At 39.0% G+C, this 18,120-nt stretch overlaps 1 protein-coding gene across 1 annotated transcript in view; it reads right to left on the bottom strand.

The window, feature by feature from the left end:
- Positions 1–18,120, bottom strand: part of cntn3a.2 (contactin 3a, tandem duplicate 2) — a 69,765-nt gene that overhangs the window by 34,312 nt on the left and 17,333 nt on the right. Inside the window, exons 3-5 of the mRNA XM_056237674.1 lie at positions 16,361–16,490; positions 7,467–7,642; positions 2,843–2,935 (exon numbers count right to left, since the gene is read on the bottom strand). Coding sequence (XP_056093649.1) covers positions 2,843–2,935; positions 7,467–7,642; positions 16,361–16,490 — 399 coding nt within the window. The remainder of the gene's footprint in view (positions 1–2,842; positions 2,936–7,466; positions 7,643–16,360; positions 16,491–18,120) is intronic.

Genomic DNA, 18,120 nt, shown 5'->3' with positions numbered 1-18,120 from the left:
AGAAGCCTAAGCTACAGTATGTTAAAGACTATGCTTTATATATATATATATATATATATATATACACTCACCGGCCACTTTATTAGGTACACCTGTCCAACTGCTCGTTAACACTTAATTTCTAAGCAGCCAATCACATGGCGGCAACTCAGTGCATTTAGGCATGTAGACATGGTCAAGACAATCTCCTGCAGTTCAAACCGAGCATCAGTATGGGGAAGAAAGTTGATTTGAGTGACTTTGAACGTGGCATGATTGTTGGTGCCAGAAGGGCTGGTCTGAGTATTTCAGAAACTGCTAATCTACTGGGATTTTCACGCACAACCATCTCTAGGGTTTACAGAGAATGGACCGAAAAAGAAAAAACATCCAGTGAGCGGCAGTTCTGTGGGCGGAAATGCCTTGTTGATGCCAGAGGTCAGAGGAGAATGGCCAGACTGGTTCGAGCTGATAGAAGGGCAACAGTGACTGAAATAACCACTCGTTACAACCGAGGTATGCAGCAAAGCATTTGTGAAGCCACAACACGCACAACCTTGAGGCGGATGGGCTACAACAGCAGAAGACTCCACCGGGTACCACTCATCTCCACTACAAATAGGAAAAAGAGGCTACAATTTGCAAGAGCTCACCAAAATTGAACAGTTGAAGACTGGAAAAATGTTGCCTGGTCTGATGAGTCTCGATTTCTGTTGAGACATTCAGATGTTAGAGTCAGAATTTGGCGTAAACAGAATGAGAACATGGAACCATCATGCCTTGTTACCACTGTGCAGGCTGGTGGTGGTGGTGTAATGGTGTGGGGGATGTTTTCCTGCCACACTTTAGGCCCCTTAGTGCCAATTGGGCATCGTTTAAATGCCACGGCCTACCTGAGCATTGTTTCTGACCATGTCCATCCCTTTATGGCCACCATGTACCCATCCTCTGATGGCTACTTCCACCATGTCACAAAGCTCTAATCATTTCAAATTGGTTTCTTGAACATGACAATGAGTTCACTGTACTAAAATGGCCTCCACAGTCACCAGATCTCAACCCAATAGAGCATCTTTGGGATGTGGTGGAACGGGAGATTCGCATCATGGATGTGCAGCCGACAAATCTGCGGCAACTGTGTGATGCCATCATGTCAATATGGACCAAACTCCCTGAGGAATGCTTCCAGCACCTTGTTGAATCTATGCCACGAAGAATTGAGGCAGTTCTGAAGGCAAAAGGGGGTCCAACCCGTTACTAGCATGGGGTACCTAATAAAGTGGCCGGTGAGTGTATATACAGTTTAGTTGTGGTCAGAATTATTGGCACCCCTGGTAAATATGATCAAAGGCTGTACAAATAAATCTGCATTGTTTGATTTCATTCAAAAATTCACAAAACTCTAAGCTTTCATTGAAGTAAAAGAATTGAAAGTGGGGGAAAAATCACATTATGAAATAAATGTTTTTCTCCAAAACACGTTGGCCACAATTATTGGCAGCCCTATAATTTTTTATGAGTAAAATATCTGAGAAGTATATTCCCATTAATATTTACATTTTTTAATCACACCAGGGTGACTTAACATTAAATTGTCTAGCTATGACTTATAAATATGACGTATTAATATGAGGAAGACGTATACATTTGAGGAAACTCAAAGGCCAAATCATCCATCACAATGAGTAAAACCAAAGAATATAGTTCTGATGTGCAGCAAAAGATTGTCGAGCTTCACAAAATAGAAAGGGTTGTAAGAAAATAGCTAAAGAATTGAAAATCCCCATTTCCACCATCAGGGCAAAAATTAAGAAATTCCAATCAACTAAAGATGTTACGAATCTGCCAGGAAGGGGACGTGTGTCTATTGTCTTAATGCACGGTGAGGAAGAGAGTTTGAGTGGCCGAAGACTCTTCAAGGATCACAGATGAAGAATTGCAGAGATTAGTTGAGTCTTGGGGTAAAATACATAAAAAAAATCAAACAATCCCTACATCTCCACATGTTGTTTGGGAGGGTTTCAACAAAAATCCTCCTCGCTTATCCAAAAACAAACTCCAGCATATTCAGTTGTCAGAAACGACTGGAACTTCAAATGGGATGAGGTTCTGTGGTCAGATGAAACTAAAAAAATCGCTTTTTGGCAGCAAACCCACCAGATGGGTTTGGTTCTAACAGGGATAAAAAGTACCCCATGCCCACGGTTAAATATACTGCTGGATCTTTGATGTTGAAAACTCAGAGCTGTTATCTTGGCAAAAGGAGGTTGCAAAAAGGCAATAATTAATAAAGGGTGCCAATAATTGTGGCCAACGTGCTTTGGTGAAAAACTTTTATTTCATAATGTGACCCCCCCCCCCCCCCCCCCCCACCCACCCCACCCCACCCCACCCCACCCCACACCCCACACACACACACTTTCAATTCATTTACTTCAATAAAAGGTTGCAGTTTTGCACTTTTTTTAATGAAAGATCAAAAGGATAAACAATTAATATTCATTTTTACAGCCATATTTGATCATATTTACCAGGGGTGCCAATAATTCCGACCACACCGGTAACATACATGTAGCTAACACCTATTTGGTCCATATGGACCCAATAGTTGTCCGGTGCATAGACTCAAATATCAAATGAGATGAACTTTTGAAACTTTTGAAAGTCCACACTTAAAGTCCTGCGAATTTGTAAACATTTCAAGAGACTACAAGGACAGAGTGTGCAAGCTCTTCCCATTCAAAACACATATTAAATTCCATGGAGCACACGGATAAGAGTCCTAACTTTTTATTTCATATGTGTAGCATATTTATGCTAGACTGAAATATAAGGCAAAAAAGTAATACTATAAAAGCCTTACCTCCTGCATATGATGGTGTACCACAAAGTAAAACAACCCCCTGGCCTTCTCGCACAGAGACAGCGCTTTTTGTTTGAGTTTTTAAATTCAAGTCTGAAAGGTATAAAAAAAAAAGTCAGAAGATACAGCAGTGCTAGACGTGAGCATGAAAATGAAAATACCTCAGAGCTGATTTATTTTATATCAGCTTAACATGTAGAGACAACCATTCATAACTTAATTCTCCCCAAAAGTTCAAACACTGCAGCTCTGTAGTTTGTTTGAGCATCCAGACCAGCCCAACATCGGCTCAACCAATGGCATGAGTTTGTCGTGGGACTAGGGCTTCAACAGGATCATTTTAATAGTCGATTATTCTGTCAATTATTCATACAAAAAGCCAAATTTTATTTAAAAAATATATATATATAAAAAAAGTGAATGTATGTAGGCTATACATTCTTACATTGTAAAACATAAATGGATGCTGATTATGATTAAGTAAATCAAAAAACGTACACCTCTGATCATAGTAACAAGTTCTTGCCATTTCTTTATTGCTAATGCTAGACTTGTAACATGTTAATTTACATGTTTTAAATTGACCATCCAACAACAAATATTTCAAATCATCAATGATGAATATTTTCCCACTCAAAATGAATTGCGTTTTCTCTCTATTGTGATCCATCTGTTTGGCGTGCATGCAAACAGTGAAGTTTAATGGTGAATCACTGTCTGGATTTGCCTTTATGCAAAGTAGAAATACTTGTGTGAATTTTCAAAATTTACATATCAGGATACAACTGTCAAATGTAAGATGCAGAGGGTGAAATGAAATGAAAGGAAAAAACAACATCAGGTGACACCATGTTCTGCCAGAACAGCTTCCATGAACCTTAGCTTTGATTCTACAAGCCCCTGGAACTCTACTGGAGGGATATAGTACAAAATATATTCCCTCATTTGGTGTTTTAACATTGGTGGTGGAGAACGCTGTCTGACACGCTGGTCCAAGGTGTTCAATTGGGTTGAGATACGGGGACTGCGATGGCCATAGCATATGATTCGCACCATTTTTTATACTCCTCAAAACATTCAGTAACCTTATGCCCTATGAGTGGGGACCATCCTGAAAAGAGTCCACTCCCATCAGGATAGATATTGTTCATCAGAGGATAAAGTTCCCTCTAAAGGCTTCAAATATACTTCAAGCGAAATCGAAGAACGAACTGATGTAACGTAATTTCGAACAAAATCAGGGCAAGACGAACTTCGTTTGGAGTTTGTTTTGGGAGTTAGAAAAAGCTTGCCAAACCAAACTTTCCAGAAAAGTTTGCTATGGCTGGTAAACACCTTCTTTCACGTTGAAATCTTTTCCAGTTAATTTCTTCTTTTCAGTCCATTGAGGTCAGATGTCGGCGAATAAAAAAATGATGAACCGAGAAAACTGACACTGTTTTTTATGTTTAATACGGTAAAGCTGCTTGATTTTAAGCAATCTATTGTATAAAGTGCTATAAAAATGAACGTGACGTGACTTTACTAGAGTGCCGAATTGCAGATCTCGTGCAAACATATCCATGTTGCTATGATCAGATGCTCTCTGTTTTCTCATGTTTGTTGTGTGTTTATTTTGTTATTGTGAGGAAAGCACACAGAAGATCTTTACTAATTCATCTAAACACTGCTTTCAGCAGTGTGGGCGGCATCGGATGTTCGATATCGCTGGTCACATATTTCAAATTTCGTTTTACCCCCAAGTGAAGAATGAAAAAGAACTTCACCGTGAGTACAGTATATCGGGGCATTAGGGGACAAGTGAACCCAAACCATGCCAGCAAAATGCCCTCCACAGCATAACAGACCAACCAGAGATATCTTCAATTTGTCAGTCATCTCTATGTTTTGGCCTGAATCTTCTTTTTGCTTTGAGTGTCTTGGGGTTCAGAAGTCTTTCTTTTTCTTCTCCCTCCTTGTCTCGACTCATCTTGGCTGCTCTGGTCATTAGATGGTCTGACCTCACTGTTGTTTCTGTGAGAAGGTCCAGGCCAGTCATCATCTCTGAATTTTTCTCCAAGTAATGGAGGAAAAAGGTCAGCAGGTGTTCTTTATCTTGCAGATCTGACCTCACCTCAGGTCATCATCTCTGAATGTTTCTCCAGTGATGCTGGATGCGAAAACATTGAGCTGAGGGAATCACTTACAGAATCAGAATCGAAGTGGTGGTTTGATCTCTTCCTTTTCCATTCTCTGCTTTCTGACCTGCCGGAAGTCTTTCTTTTTCTTTTAACGCCCTCTCTCATCTCAACGTCGACTGCCAGAGCTTTGGTCAGCTGGTGTTCTGCTCTGATCTCCCTGTTGTTGACCGAGTGAGATGGTTCATATTGTTCATGATCTGTGCTTGGCCCACCCATAGGTATCTCCTTATGTGTTGCCAGTGGGTTATTATCAGTATATACAACTGATAAAATGCAAGCTCCAAGGGGTGACACATACAAAGTGAAGGACCAGACATCTGCATTCAAGGCCAGCATGGAGACCAATGGATTGTGTTGAGCACCAGGTGTCTGGAGATATTAAAAGAGTTGATTTAGATTTTCTTGACTCCATTTTATATACAAATGGTGGCCGAAACCATAGAGGTCACGTCCCAAGAGATGAAGAAAGCGTATTCGTAGAGTCATCCGGTCATGCTCACCAACAAGCTCTAAATTAATCACATATTTGTCCATAAGCATTTCATCATCAAAGTCAACAAAGCAAGGAAAAATGAGATTGTAGGGGAAATTAAAAAAATAAACGAATGTGGAAGGCGGCCCCATGAAAAGAGTCACCATGATTCATCTCAACTAGACTTTAATCAATAGCCAAAACTGCTATTTTCAATAGAAGTCAGTAAAAACTGATATCCCGTCTTAACTACTGCTGTTATGAGCCTCAGAAAATCTTCTAGAGCCTGCTAAAATAAAACTTTTTGTTATAACCTTTCGGTAAACAATTGAAGTCATTTAGGCTATAAACTATAAAATGAAGGTTTTCTTTGAACAAGGATACTTGTCCCACCCTTTTCATACTTACAGGTTTGGACAAAAAAAAACGTAACCACTCAAAGCACTTTACAGAGCAAGCCACGTTAAACAATATGCTTAAAGAGTGTGTTTAAAGCGCTTAATGCAACACTTAACATGACGCATCCTCAAGGTTTGGGCAGCTTGGATTGTGAAATTTTCCCCCATACTGCTCACACTGTGACCTGCGCTATTTTCCAGATGCATTTTATCCATTAAAATGAATTATTCACGGCTGTAAAATTATATGACTGGCAGAGGTTGTCCATACACAGCGCACAGACCTGATTAATTAATAACAACATTTGTTTATTTTTATTACTATTAGTTCAATCATGTCAACTCTCGGAGTGAATTATTTAACCAGCATTTATTGGCATGGGGCATGGAATGTACATATGCTCGATTTTTGGCAGATGAGATCTGCTATGCTGCTGCTTAGCGAATACAAGAATTTGTTCAGCTTAGTTAAATAAACTAACATGCATAAAGAACATCCTGCTCCAAGAATATATTAAACCCCGCCCCTCCCCCCACAGCAGATCTCTACATGTGGCACTGGGGAGGAGGAGGGGTAAACAGAATTTTTCATAATTGCGCAGCAGGACGATTGCAGGATAGGGTACGAATATATGTGGCTGTGTGGAATAGGAAGTGCGTCTCGATGGCTAATGCCACGGTGTTAGAGGAACCAATCAGTACTTGGTTAGAGTTTCATGACTAAACTATGTATTGAATAACTGTATGCTACCTGTTTGTACTACCAATGACAGAAAACCTCATTATTTTTGCAATTTCATTCAGTAATGTCAGTGCCACACAGAAATCACACACTGTTTGCACACAGCGACATCTTTAAAATGATGCAGAAAAATATGTTATATGCAAATGTAATATATATACATTTCTAGCAATCGATCTCAAACGAATGTGTGCAGAATGTTTAAACATACATTTTTCTACTTTTGGATATATGCAAAAGAACTAAAATGTAAAAGCTTTCATGTATACACTTCAGAAATGTTAAAAAAACCTTAGAGGGAGATAAATGTACACACAATTTAGTACATGACATGTACTAAAATGTACACGACAATTTGAGTTTCAGTATAATATTATATATACTTTTTTATTTTGAGTCAAATTAGTTAAATGTGTTAAATGTAATGGAGTTGAACATATTTAATTAGTGTCATTTATAAAATGCAATAAAAATCAACCAACACAAATTCCATATATTATGAATCTAAAAAATGTATTAACAATTCTAAAGTTGTTTATATGCACGTTAATATTACTAACGTATTTTTCAGTGTCTATACAAACATACAAAAATGTATGTGCACTAGAGCCAAAGATATAATCCATATAACAACCTTTTATCTTCATAATCATTCATTTTCCTGTAGAATCTATATTTATGATTGCATTTGCTGCATTATAGGTGTTGTTAACTCATTTCACTCATTCTTTAAGCTAGTCCAGTATTGGCAGCGTCCACTCTAACACCTGTCACCCTGCATTGAGCGGCTGAAGCAATAATATAGCATGCTAACGCACAGTCGATGACTCACATGCAAACTGGAGGCTAGATCTTCTGCTAAGAATTGCTCCCTGTGGGTTGAAGGCAGTGCACTGGTATATTCCTCCATCCTGGGCCCGGTCCAGACTTCTAATGACCAAATTCCCCCCAGATAGCCGCCGACGGGAATCAGTACTGAGATTAATCAATGTGCCGTTCAGAGACCACCTACAGACACACAAACAGACAGATAATAGTGCACACACAACTCAATGTGTTATGATAACTGCTGATTTTGAGTGATTTTTCGTGATAACCTTTGAAATTGATTTTGTTTTGGATGTACAAATGTCACGTGGAATATCAATGTATCATTACAAAGCTGAATCAGATTGGTATTACATTTCATCCCTGATTCATTTCAATAAGAAAAGAACTATTTCAAAACCCGAACTGCCTATGAAAATCCGGCTGCATTGTGGTATAGAATAACCCATCTACATTTTTTCTCATTGAATGTGTCCTGTTTCTCTAGGAAATGCATCATATTATGGAGGTAAAAGGAATTGCAAACGGAAATTCGTGTTGACTTCTTGTGCTAAAAGATTTCACTGCAGCTCCTTTTGCTGTCCTTTTCATTGTGTGATGATTAGCGCCGGAGAGTATCATCAATTCCACTTCCTCACACCTCATCTACGCCTATCATTAAGACCCAAGCCCACCTGAGGCTCTAACGGCTAGCATGCAATCCAGAGGCCAGCCCACTAATACGGACAGATTTTCAAAGGGCGCAAGATCATTTGAGGATCCTGAGGCCTCGCTTGTCATTTACTCTGACAGGGCGTCAGCTGGGTTGAACTCCCATGTGTCTGCACACCCCAGGAACAGATGCTGAGAGAAAAAGGGCCAACTGTTATGCGTTAATTCACTAGCAAACGCTAATGGAGGTGTAAATAATAAAACAGTCTTATATATGAGTGGTTCTCAATGTGTTTGACTCCAGGGCCCCCCATTGTCCACAAAAATATTTGAAGGCCCTATAACCTTTCCAGTTATTCACGATTTACTAAATAAAGACTAAGGCCGCGTGTCCACCAAAGCGTTTTTAGCCAGCTGAAAATGCCTAGCTGTAGGCGTTTAAAAGCGTTTTGGGAGGTTTCTTTTTTCAGTTGAGACGCTTCGCTTATGATAGGGAATATTCGCAGAAGTATTACTAATATCTCATTTCACAGAGTTTGATTCTGTGTTGTTTCTATATAAAAATGTCGATACAATGTAAATGATTTGCTCTGTCTCTTGTTTTAAATGATTTTGTTCCGTCAATATGCTTGTTGTTGTCATCTGTTGACGTTGTACGCGCAGAATGTGGCGGTTGGTCGGTGTGGTATTTGTCCCGCCCTTCCTACACTGTGATTGGACGGTAAAAAGTCACAGTGATGAGCTTCAGCGTGAAATAGACACTCAACGCCTCGTCACGATCCTGGTGTTCTAGAAATGCGGCGCTCCCTTTGAAAACAACTGGAAAAATAGGCCAGCTGCGTGAGAAAATGCTTTGGACACAGGGCCCAGATAAGAATAAAAAAAAATATCTTCAGATGAAGCATTGATGCACTGATGCTCAAGAAGGCAACATGATGCATTAGGAGCTGGGAGGTGTAAACTTTTTGAATTGGGTGATCAGCGTAATTTTCTTTTGTCTTCTGAGAAACATGTAAGCAGCTTCTGGAGCTTCTGGAGGGCAGTACCCCTTTTTTTTTTTTTTTTGATCTTTAAGCAAAATAAGGAAACCGTACACATCATCATCCTGTTCAAAAGTTGACACCCCCTGGCTCTTAATTCACTGCGTTGCCTTCTTGAGCATCAGTGATTATTTGCAGCTTTTGTAATAGTTGTGTATAAATCCCTCAATAGTCTGAAAATATGAATCTCAAAATCATACAGCCACAGCTGAAAAGGGTTTAAATATGCAGAAGATGCTGGAAAACCAAAGAATGTGCAGGACCTGGAGGATTTTTCTTTGCAGAGCAGTGCTCAGTTTAACTGCTCAGGACAAACAAGGGACTCATGAACAACTATCACAAAAAAAAAAAAAACATTCAGGTAACACACAGTATTAAGATTCCAGGGTATGTAAGGGTACATATATATTTTCAGTTCCATACTGCAAACCAACAACAACTAATATTTCAGATGGAAACATTGTTTAGCCTTCCGCACGGATCTTTTTCCCATGAGAGGAACAGAAAAAAGGAGCAGTTTAGAGGGAAAATTACTGACAAGGAAGGACATGAGCTGGTTACCACCACCCACACTCCGAAATTCACAAATTTATTCTTAAGAATACACATTTGCTGTCAAGTGCGGCTTTAGAGGATGGCACAACAGGTTAACCACACATCCATAACTGAGCATATATGACGGAATAGTACTTGACTTGATGCATTGGTTCCAGTCACAGCTTCTTAACGTTTTCAATCATGTATATTTATTATCTTTTCTTTTCACCATGTTTATCTCTAAGAGCAGCTGTATATGTCAGGAACATAGCAAGGATCAGGGTAAGGGCCAAGAACAAAATGCTCTTGACATCTCAGAATGAAATAGCTTTCCTGCTCTTTTCAAATAATCAGCGGCTTCTAATGCGAAACCTTTCGCGAGAGATGCAAATAAGAGCCGTTCGACGTCAATAAGCGGTTTTCAGTTGGGTAAAAATAGGAAAGTGAGCCCCGATCAAGGGCACTTGACACACAGTGGCAAATAGGTGACATCCGCGCAGGCTGTGATAGCAGAAGAAAACGGAGATCAAGTGAAGGGAGCTGTGAAGTGGGGTTACGTTTGCCTCAGGGCTTTTCTGGAAAGTGCTGTGTCTCCGGACCGGTTGAACTTGACTCGACCCTGCTGTTCATATCAATTTTGTATGAGGTGGGGGTGGCATCATTGATATGACTGCTGGTATGGGCTCCAAAGCACCAGGCTCATCTGCTCATCTCTCTGCTCTCCTCATGATGCTGAGACCTTTAACACCTGTGGACCGCCCTGGAGACCAATCTCTGGCTGTGACGAGCAGTGTATGTTACAGGGGAGCAATCTCTGCCTCCACAGACACACACACATTTATGAACTGAGCTAGAACACTAGAACTGAGTGATATATTGAATATTACCCAAATTCATGATGATTATGCTGATAATATAAAATGACGCAACCTCAGATTGTGTCATTGGACTAATCAAAAATTCCTTTTGACTTTTGAGTAGGAGAGAATTAAGACATGTTTTCATAAAGCTTATGAATTAAACTTAAGGTGTGATCACAATAGCGAAATTTCATGGACATGAAGCACCGCTCACACAAAAAGTCACAATCAAACCGAGCAGCTGTCTGTTGGTCAGCGTGGTGAAATTGCATGACCAACTGAACCTGATTCAAAAATGTATTTCACTCAGAAATAAGTGATATACATCATGGAAGTAGCCTATTTATATAATTTTTGTAAAAAATTATGTAGTTACAGTGACCCAAAATATACACAGTATGAATATACACAACTCAACTTGAAAGTCACTATATAGTACCCTTACAAAAAAATGAGCTGTGCTACTAGTATACTTCTTTTAAACTAAAAATAAGAAAGTATACTTTCAGTCTACTTTTTATGTACTTCTCAGAAATATCCTTAATATTACACTTAAGTATACTTGGCTTATACTGACAGAAAAGTATATTAGGCCTATACATGTAGCTACAACATTTTTTGATCGAGATATACTTAGGAAGTATAATTAGGTATTCTAAGTGTACTTGCAGTATAAAACTACTAAACTAGTAGTTTACTGAGAGTATATTTCAAAGTGTACTTTCATAATGTCATGGTTTATCTGTGTTTGCTTCGGTTTTCGGTGGGTTTTGTTCATGTTTAGTTCAACTTCCTTGGTTTTTTATCAGTTACTATGGTTTTTCATTGTTTGATTGATTGGCACACCTGGTATTCATTGCGTTGATTGGTTTGGCCTGTGTAATTAAGGGTGTGTCCACACTTGTTATGTTTGGTTCGATTGCTCTCATTTAGACCGATTAATTTGAATAAGTGTGAATGCTGCCATCTGAACCCTGGTGCGCACCAAACAAGCGAACCGAGACCGTTGAAAAGATGGGTCTCGGTCCACTTCCAATTGAACTCTGGTGAGGTTCAAAATAATATATGAACGCAACAGACCAAAAGCATGTAAACAAACCAAAACCGGGAAGATGTGACCCTTAAAAGGATTTTTTCCCGTCCAAGTCGTGATGTTGCCATCACAGTTTGGTAAAGGCATCAGAACCACGTCTCCTCCCACCAGATCTTTGTCTGTGTGTGTGACGGAGGGATTCCTGCCGCTGCTATCAGTAGTCTATAATATAATATAGTTGCAGTACAAATGAAAAACATAGTTGTAAACTAGTTGTGTCCTCAAAAGATCTCCAGCATTTAAAGCAGCAGACAACAAAATTTCAGTGCACGCTTATAATAAACAGAATGTGATTGTCTTTCTAAGTGCGAATGGGTAGTTAGTCTGACTTTGCTAAAATGTGGATTTTCTCAATTCTGATTGGGTGAAAATGTGTTTATCATTCAAAAGCTGGAAAAAAAAATCATTCTGAAAGTGATTTCAACGATATTGTTCGTCTGTGTCATTATATCATTACAGCTGTGGTGTGGACTTCCCTATTTTCATACAGTAGAATTGGTACAGCTATTACTTTAGTTATCGTCCTTGGTGTGTGAATAGATCTTAACAGACTTACAGTAGATAATATAGCATTCCTATATAAATTGTTACTTATTTGTTGTTTTATCTTTAAAGGAATACTTCACCCAAAAATGAATATTCTGTCATCATTTACTCACCCTGATGTTGTTCCAAACCTGTATGAGTCTTTCTTCTGCTGAACACAAAAGAAGATATTTTGAAGAAGCTCTGTAACCAAACAGTTGACTTCAGAGTATATTTTTCCTACTATGGAAGTCAATGGGGCCCATCAACTGTCTGGTTACCCATATTCTTCAAAATATCTTCTTTTATGTTCCACAGAAGAACAAAACTCATACAGGTTTGGAACAACTTGAGGGTGAATAATTGACAGAATTTTTTATTTCTGTGTCCCATATGAATTTGGAATCCAAATCCATCCATCCTAATGAAATCAAATTTGCTGCTGTTTGTCAGTGGATGTAAATCAGAACTTTTGTTTGCATTTAGTTTTATACTGGAATATATTGTGGCCACAAAAAAAGAAGTAATATAAAGAAACACTTTCCACCATCAATGAACCACAAAGAGCACCCAGCAAAATATTCCAGCAAACAATCGCCCATCATTATCACACGGCACACGCACTAATAAAACATTCTGCTCAACAACAGAAAATGCTTCCTCTTTATTAGAGACATTTTTGCTGCAAGCTATTTCAATAAGTTGAAGGACAAATTGCGAAATGTTCCCTCTGTAAATGACACCTATGCTTTTTGGTTGAAATGATGGCTCCTCTAATCCAAATATATAGCCTACTTAAATTTTTTCCAAGCACATAAATATATTTTAGTAAGCTATATCATTAACCCTAGTATTCACCAAACCTAATAGATTTTTGTTCTTAATGCTTGAAGCTGAATCAATTATTTGGTCTTTACTGTGGCATTTAGCAGTATTTCTTTTCACTGAGGAAGGATGCATACTAATACGGAAACTCATTTCTCATGCGAGCCTCAGCAGGACAGGAGTTTGGATTTTCCAATATAAATTTGAAAGAACTCAGTGTTTGATCTATTCTTTCAAGCAATTACCTTGTCGTTCGCACAAATCTTTTTAGCACCCGCTTCATTTAAACTCCGCAGACTGACTCGCTTCAAAAATATATTTTTTGTCTTCAACCACAGTTCATTGAAGAATTTACACGGATTAAATCAAGTCTTTTGCCGTTGATATCTCATGCTGCCAGTAAGTACTGGGATTTGATAAAGTTTGTCAAATCTTTATTCTTTGGAGTTGCTTAGTCAATATTTTTTTGCCAAGGTGTCAGGAAACTTGGGTGGTAAAAATGATATTTTGACAGTTAGGAGCAAGTGGCGCACTGGCCGGTGAGATAGTGGAAGAGTAATTTAAAAGTGCATCTAGCTTCAGTTTTTATGAACCTCATAGTTGTAGCAGGGCAATTTATTCTAGAGAGCTGACAACTTATATACTCAACTCAATACCAGGAAGGAGCCAGAGCAGAAGCGCTACAGCCCTATTTGCACATCAAGAGAGGTGTGCAGGTTAAGGCACCGCTCTGCGTGATGCTCGGCTCAGTGAGAGAAAGAGCAAAAAGATGATTAGAAGAAAGTGAGGAACGCAAAGGCCTACAAAGAGCACTTTAACAGAGGTGGGCACAGCAGCCAATTTGGATGGTGATCAAAGAATTTGTGTCTTTAAGATATCTTTCCGGGTGATTTTGGATACTCTTACAGCCCCTGAATGTCATATAAAGCACTCTGCAGTGACAAAAAGACCTGACATTGTTGCTTTCCGGCGACATGAGTGACTGAATTATTAAAAAGTAAAACAATTGAATATACAGTATATATAAAAAAGTAAATAATAAAAAATTCTTCTAAGTTTTTTTAGAGGTGCAATCCAATAATTGGCCACCATACTAAACAAACTAAAAATATGGTAACATTGATTAACAATTAATATAAAATACTACTGACAAAATACATAATGCGTTTCTTTACCTACTGTACATATTGTCAAATGAACAACCAGTCAGTAACTTCACTGATTTAAGTCTCACTGTTAGTTGTAAACTACATGTGTTTGATTCACTAAAATGAACTGAATCAGTAGGATCATTAGATTGGGAATCGGAATCGCCATCTGCATTTGATTCACTAAAGGCCAATTCCGCCTACCAATGCAGACAATCATCAGATTACAGTACATCAATGACCCGACAAACACCGACTCAACATGTTCAATTGGCAAAAACAAGTGCAGACAAACGGCAACAGAATCCAACAAAACTGGACAAAGTGTCTGTTGCCGTATGTTGGCATCTGTCGGTTCAGTATGAATTGGCCTTAAAATAACTGATTCAAATATTCATTGGTATGAGAATCGCACTACAAGGTCAGCAGTGCTTGCTTTTGACTCACTAGCGTTGTTTATTTAAGTCACTTATTATGCACGTATTTTAGCAGTAAGGAAACTGATTCATGGAGAAAATAGAATTACATATATTTGCACCAAAAATACATCTAATTTGTGAGATTTTCAAAAGTTACGCAGAGCACCAACAACTCTAACACCATGTCCTAACTAGACAGGACGTGATGCCGCAAAATATTATAAAAGGCACTTCTTCATAACTATGTCAGAGTTTTCAATCCTAATCAGCAGAGTTTGCCTATTTTAAAATGCTTTCTATTTATGCGACTTTGTGGTTGACAGTTCAGGTACTGATTGCGTTTTTTATAATATTTCACGAGTTCATGCTAACAAATAATCCGATAGAGTAAAGAGAGTATACGTATTTGAGGTGCTGTCCGAGGAGAGGGCTACGAGCTCGGAATTTGGCCCGAACCCAGAGTACTCCCCCCGTATCCCTGAGGGATGCAGAAACCTGTCAAGGAACATAGGCGAGTTGTGCATGTGAGTGCAAGACAGCAGTGCACTTGCAGAGAGAGCTCCACCCACACGCTCTTCTGATTGGCTGTGATTTTGTGATTGATTTTGCTGCATCTTGTAGCCGTGTTGCCTCTGTTGTGTGCAAAAAAATTGCTTGTTGCTGGAATAGTATCCCATATTGTCTGGTTAGGATTAGGAAGAGAGAGGAATGCCTACAAGCAACCAACAGCACAGCGACCTGGCAACCTCAAAATCTCAGTCAGGGCATTATAAATTAGAGAAAAAGCTATTTTCGTATTTTCAGAAACAGATCCCAAACAGGAAGCATGTTTCAAGCAAGTTTTCAAAATACACTTCTAAATAAAAGATGTACACATTGCATTCAGTAGATTGAATGATGCATGGCACGCAACATGTGCCACATGTTTAATTGATGTTCATGTGTCAATGCATTCACCGAGTCCTGCCAGCATGAAGCCGGTGTAAATATTGCAGTTTTATGGCTCTTCTGTTGAGATGGAGCCCCAGGATGACACTATGAGGTACAGCCTCGAGATGTGAAATCCATAATCCATTAAATTACAGGAACACTCCTGACTAACCATTGCCATCAGATAATGCAGATGTCAAAAAGTGACACACCGCTCCCCAGCATATATCTAATCTGAACATACAGCAAAAATTAATGGACTGTTGAGACATACCAAAATGAAAGATACTTTTGTTGTCGCGGGCAACTCTCACCGTTGCGAGGGAGTGAACGTTTTGAATTCTGTACATCTTGGTCATTAAATTCTAATAATATCATACAATGCAGCATGAATAAACATGACATCATGCATGATTGGTGTTGCAGAATCATTTATAGACATGATCTACTGTGGATGCAAAGACCATTCCAAATGGTAGGCGGCGTTTCTTTTCCCTTCCAGATACTTTCATTTGGCCAAATTCTAAAGCAGCATCCTTGTTATTTCTTCATAGAAAAGCTAATAATGCGATGAGAGAGAGCAGTTTAAAAAATCTACCCAAGATGGCGGACATGGAGATTATAAAAGATTATAGAAGTCAACTACAAAAATATGATCCATTACAAACCATAAACCAACTAATAAAATTGGATATTTCACATTCACACTATATTTGAACCAGTAGTTTTATGTTTTTTAGAGTGTGGAATCGTTGGCAACATTGGTACCAGCAAACAAACAGTATTTGTAAGCCCTTATGAAGGCATTAGAAAGCAAAGGAACAGAGTTAGAGTGCGAAAAACAGAAGCAGAAAATGCAAAGTCCCATACCTGTACTGAGGGGTAGGAATGCCTTTTGCGTCACAGGTCAGCGTAGCCTCTTCCTCCAGTGAACCCACTGTCAGATCACTGGGCTCCATTCGCCATTTCGGGCCATTAAAAGACTTATAATCCAGACACTCTGAGAGCAAACAACAGAATACAATTTTTTATCTTAATGGACAGTTTGAGCTGGAGTGTATCAGTTTTTTCATGTTAATATACCTTTTCCTATCTCATATTAATGGAATAGTTTAAACAGCACAATGCCGGTTCCTTTAATAAGGAGAGACAGTTATATGTAAGCCATACTGTAGGTTTATTCCTTTAAAAGATTGCTAAACATTGTGGCTCTGTAATGCTCTCAAAACATTGATCTGTTTGTTTGAGTATGTCAAGCAGCCAGAGATATTGACGCTGGCTCAACCAGTGGTGTGAGTTTGTTGGCAGGATGAATGTCTGTAATATGTCTGACCAATGACTGATGGGGGAGAATAAGGCTATGTTTACATGGAAACGATCTGAAGAGAAAACGCAAAAGTGGCGTTGCGTTATCACTTTTTATTCTGCGTTTAGACGAGCGTTATGGTTGGGAAATCTGCGTGCATATGGTGACGCAAAAGTGTGTGAAATTCGATGTAGTATGCACTCCAGGCGGCTAGGTGGCAATGTGAAGCACCGCCACACAACAACACCAATATCTTAGAATATTTTGTACAACTGCTAAAAAGACTCTTGTATGTTTTTCAGAGCTTCTAGGGCAACTTGAAGGTCCGACGTATGGAAATAATCTGACATGTTGGTTGTTATTTTCCTGTACTGGCGCATGCATGTGACGTAAACGCGTACGCGACGAGAGCCACCGTGAGCAGATTTGCGTTTATACCGTTTAGACGGGAACGCGACGGTGGAGCGTTTTTAAGATTTCCACTCTGGAGGGTGGTTTCACTCTTTTGCGTTTTTGAGCCCCCAAAACGCCGTTGCCGTGTAAACGAAAGGCACATCCGATAAAATATTTTTACGTTTTCACCCGGAATCGTTCTCGTGTAAAAAGTCTAAGTCTCCGTAAATTGAAAATTGACAATTCCTTTTAATTCCTATTGGGTTTTTTTTATGCATGTGCCCACGTAATCAACACCACGAGGTGTAACAGAAATTTGTCTGATAATTGTGTTTTTCAACATAATGATGGAAATATGAACAGTTAAAGCTTAATTTTTCATCAGGCACTAATTTGCAGATTGGGGTCCAGTTGTTTAAGCAGCAATTTAGAGGCAACAGATCTGAGAGAAATTTCAAAAAGGAGAATTAAAACAAACCAAATGGAAGGAAAGGAAAGAACCGTGTGGGAGCGTTTTACTGAAGTAGTTAACCAGGACCAATCAAGCGCTGGGTATGTGATGTATAACGGCTGTGAAGCAAAAGCCTTTGCTTGGGCTGAACATATTTCATTTCTTGTGTGTGTGTGTGTGTGTTCGGGAAGTTGCAGTGACGGAAACAGTGACATTCCAATTTAAGTTTGAAGGGAGTAAAGCCCCTATTAAGGAAATGTAATTTTGCCAAAGAAGAATTACATTTAAGAACAGCCTACTTCAGTGTAATATGTTACCATACCATCATTAGAATAGTTGTAATGTGACGATCAGGTGGGGATATCTAAATCAGAGAAAATCATAGGTTCGGGTGTGTGGCGGGTGGATGATTTAATCAGTCGAGACATACGTCATGAACAGAACAGATGCTGTTTTGAGGAGGGGAGGTTAATTATGTTT

This window comes from Rhinichthys klamathensis, unplaced genomic scaffold (assembly GCF_029890125.1).
Source record: "Rhinichthys klamathensis goyatoka isolate OS25496 unplaced genomic scaffold, OSU_Roscu_1.1 h1tg000492l_1, whole genome shotgun sequence".
NCBI lineage: Eukaryota > Metazoa > Chordata > Actinopteri > Cypriniformes > Leuciscidae > Rhinichthys > Rhinichthys klamathensis.
The sequence above is the reverse complement of the archived record's forward strand: the minus strand, read 5'-3'. Positions and strand labels throughout refer to the sequence as shown.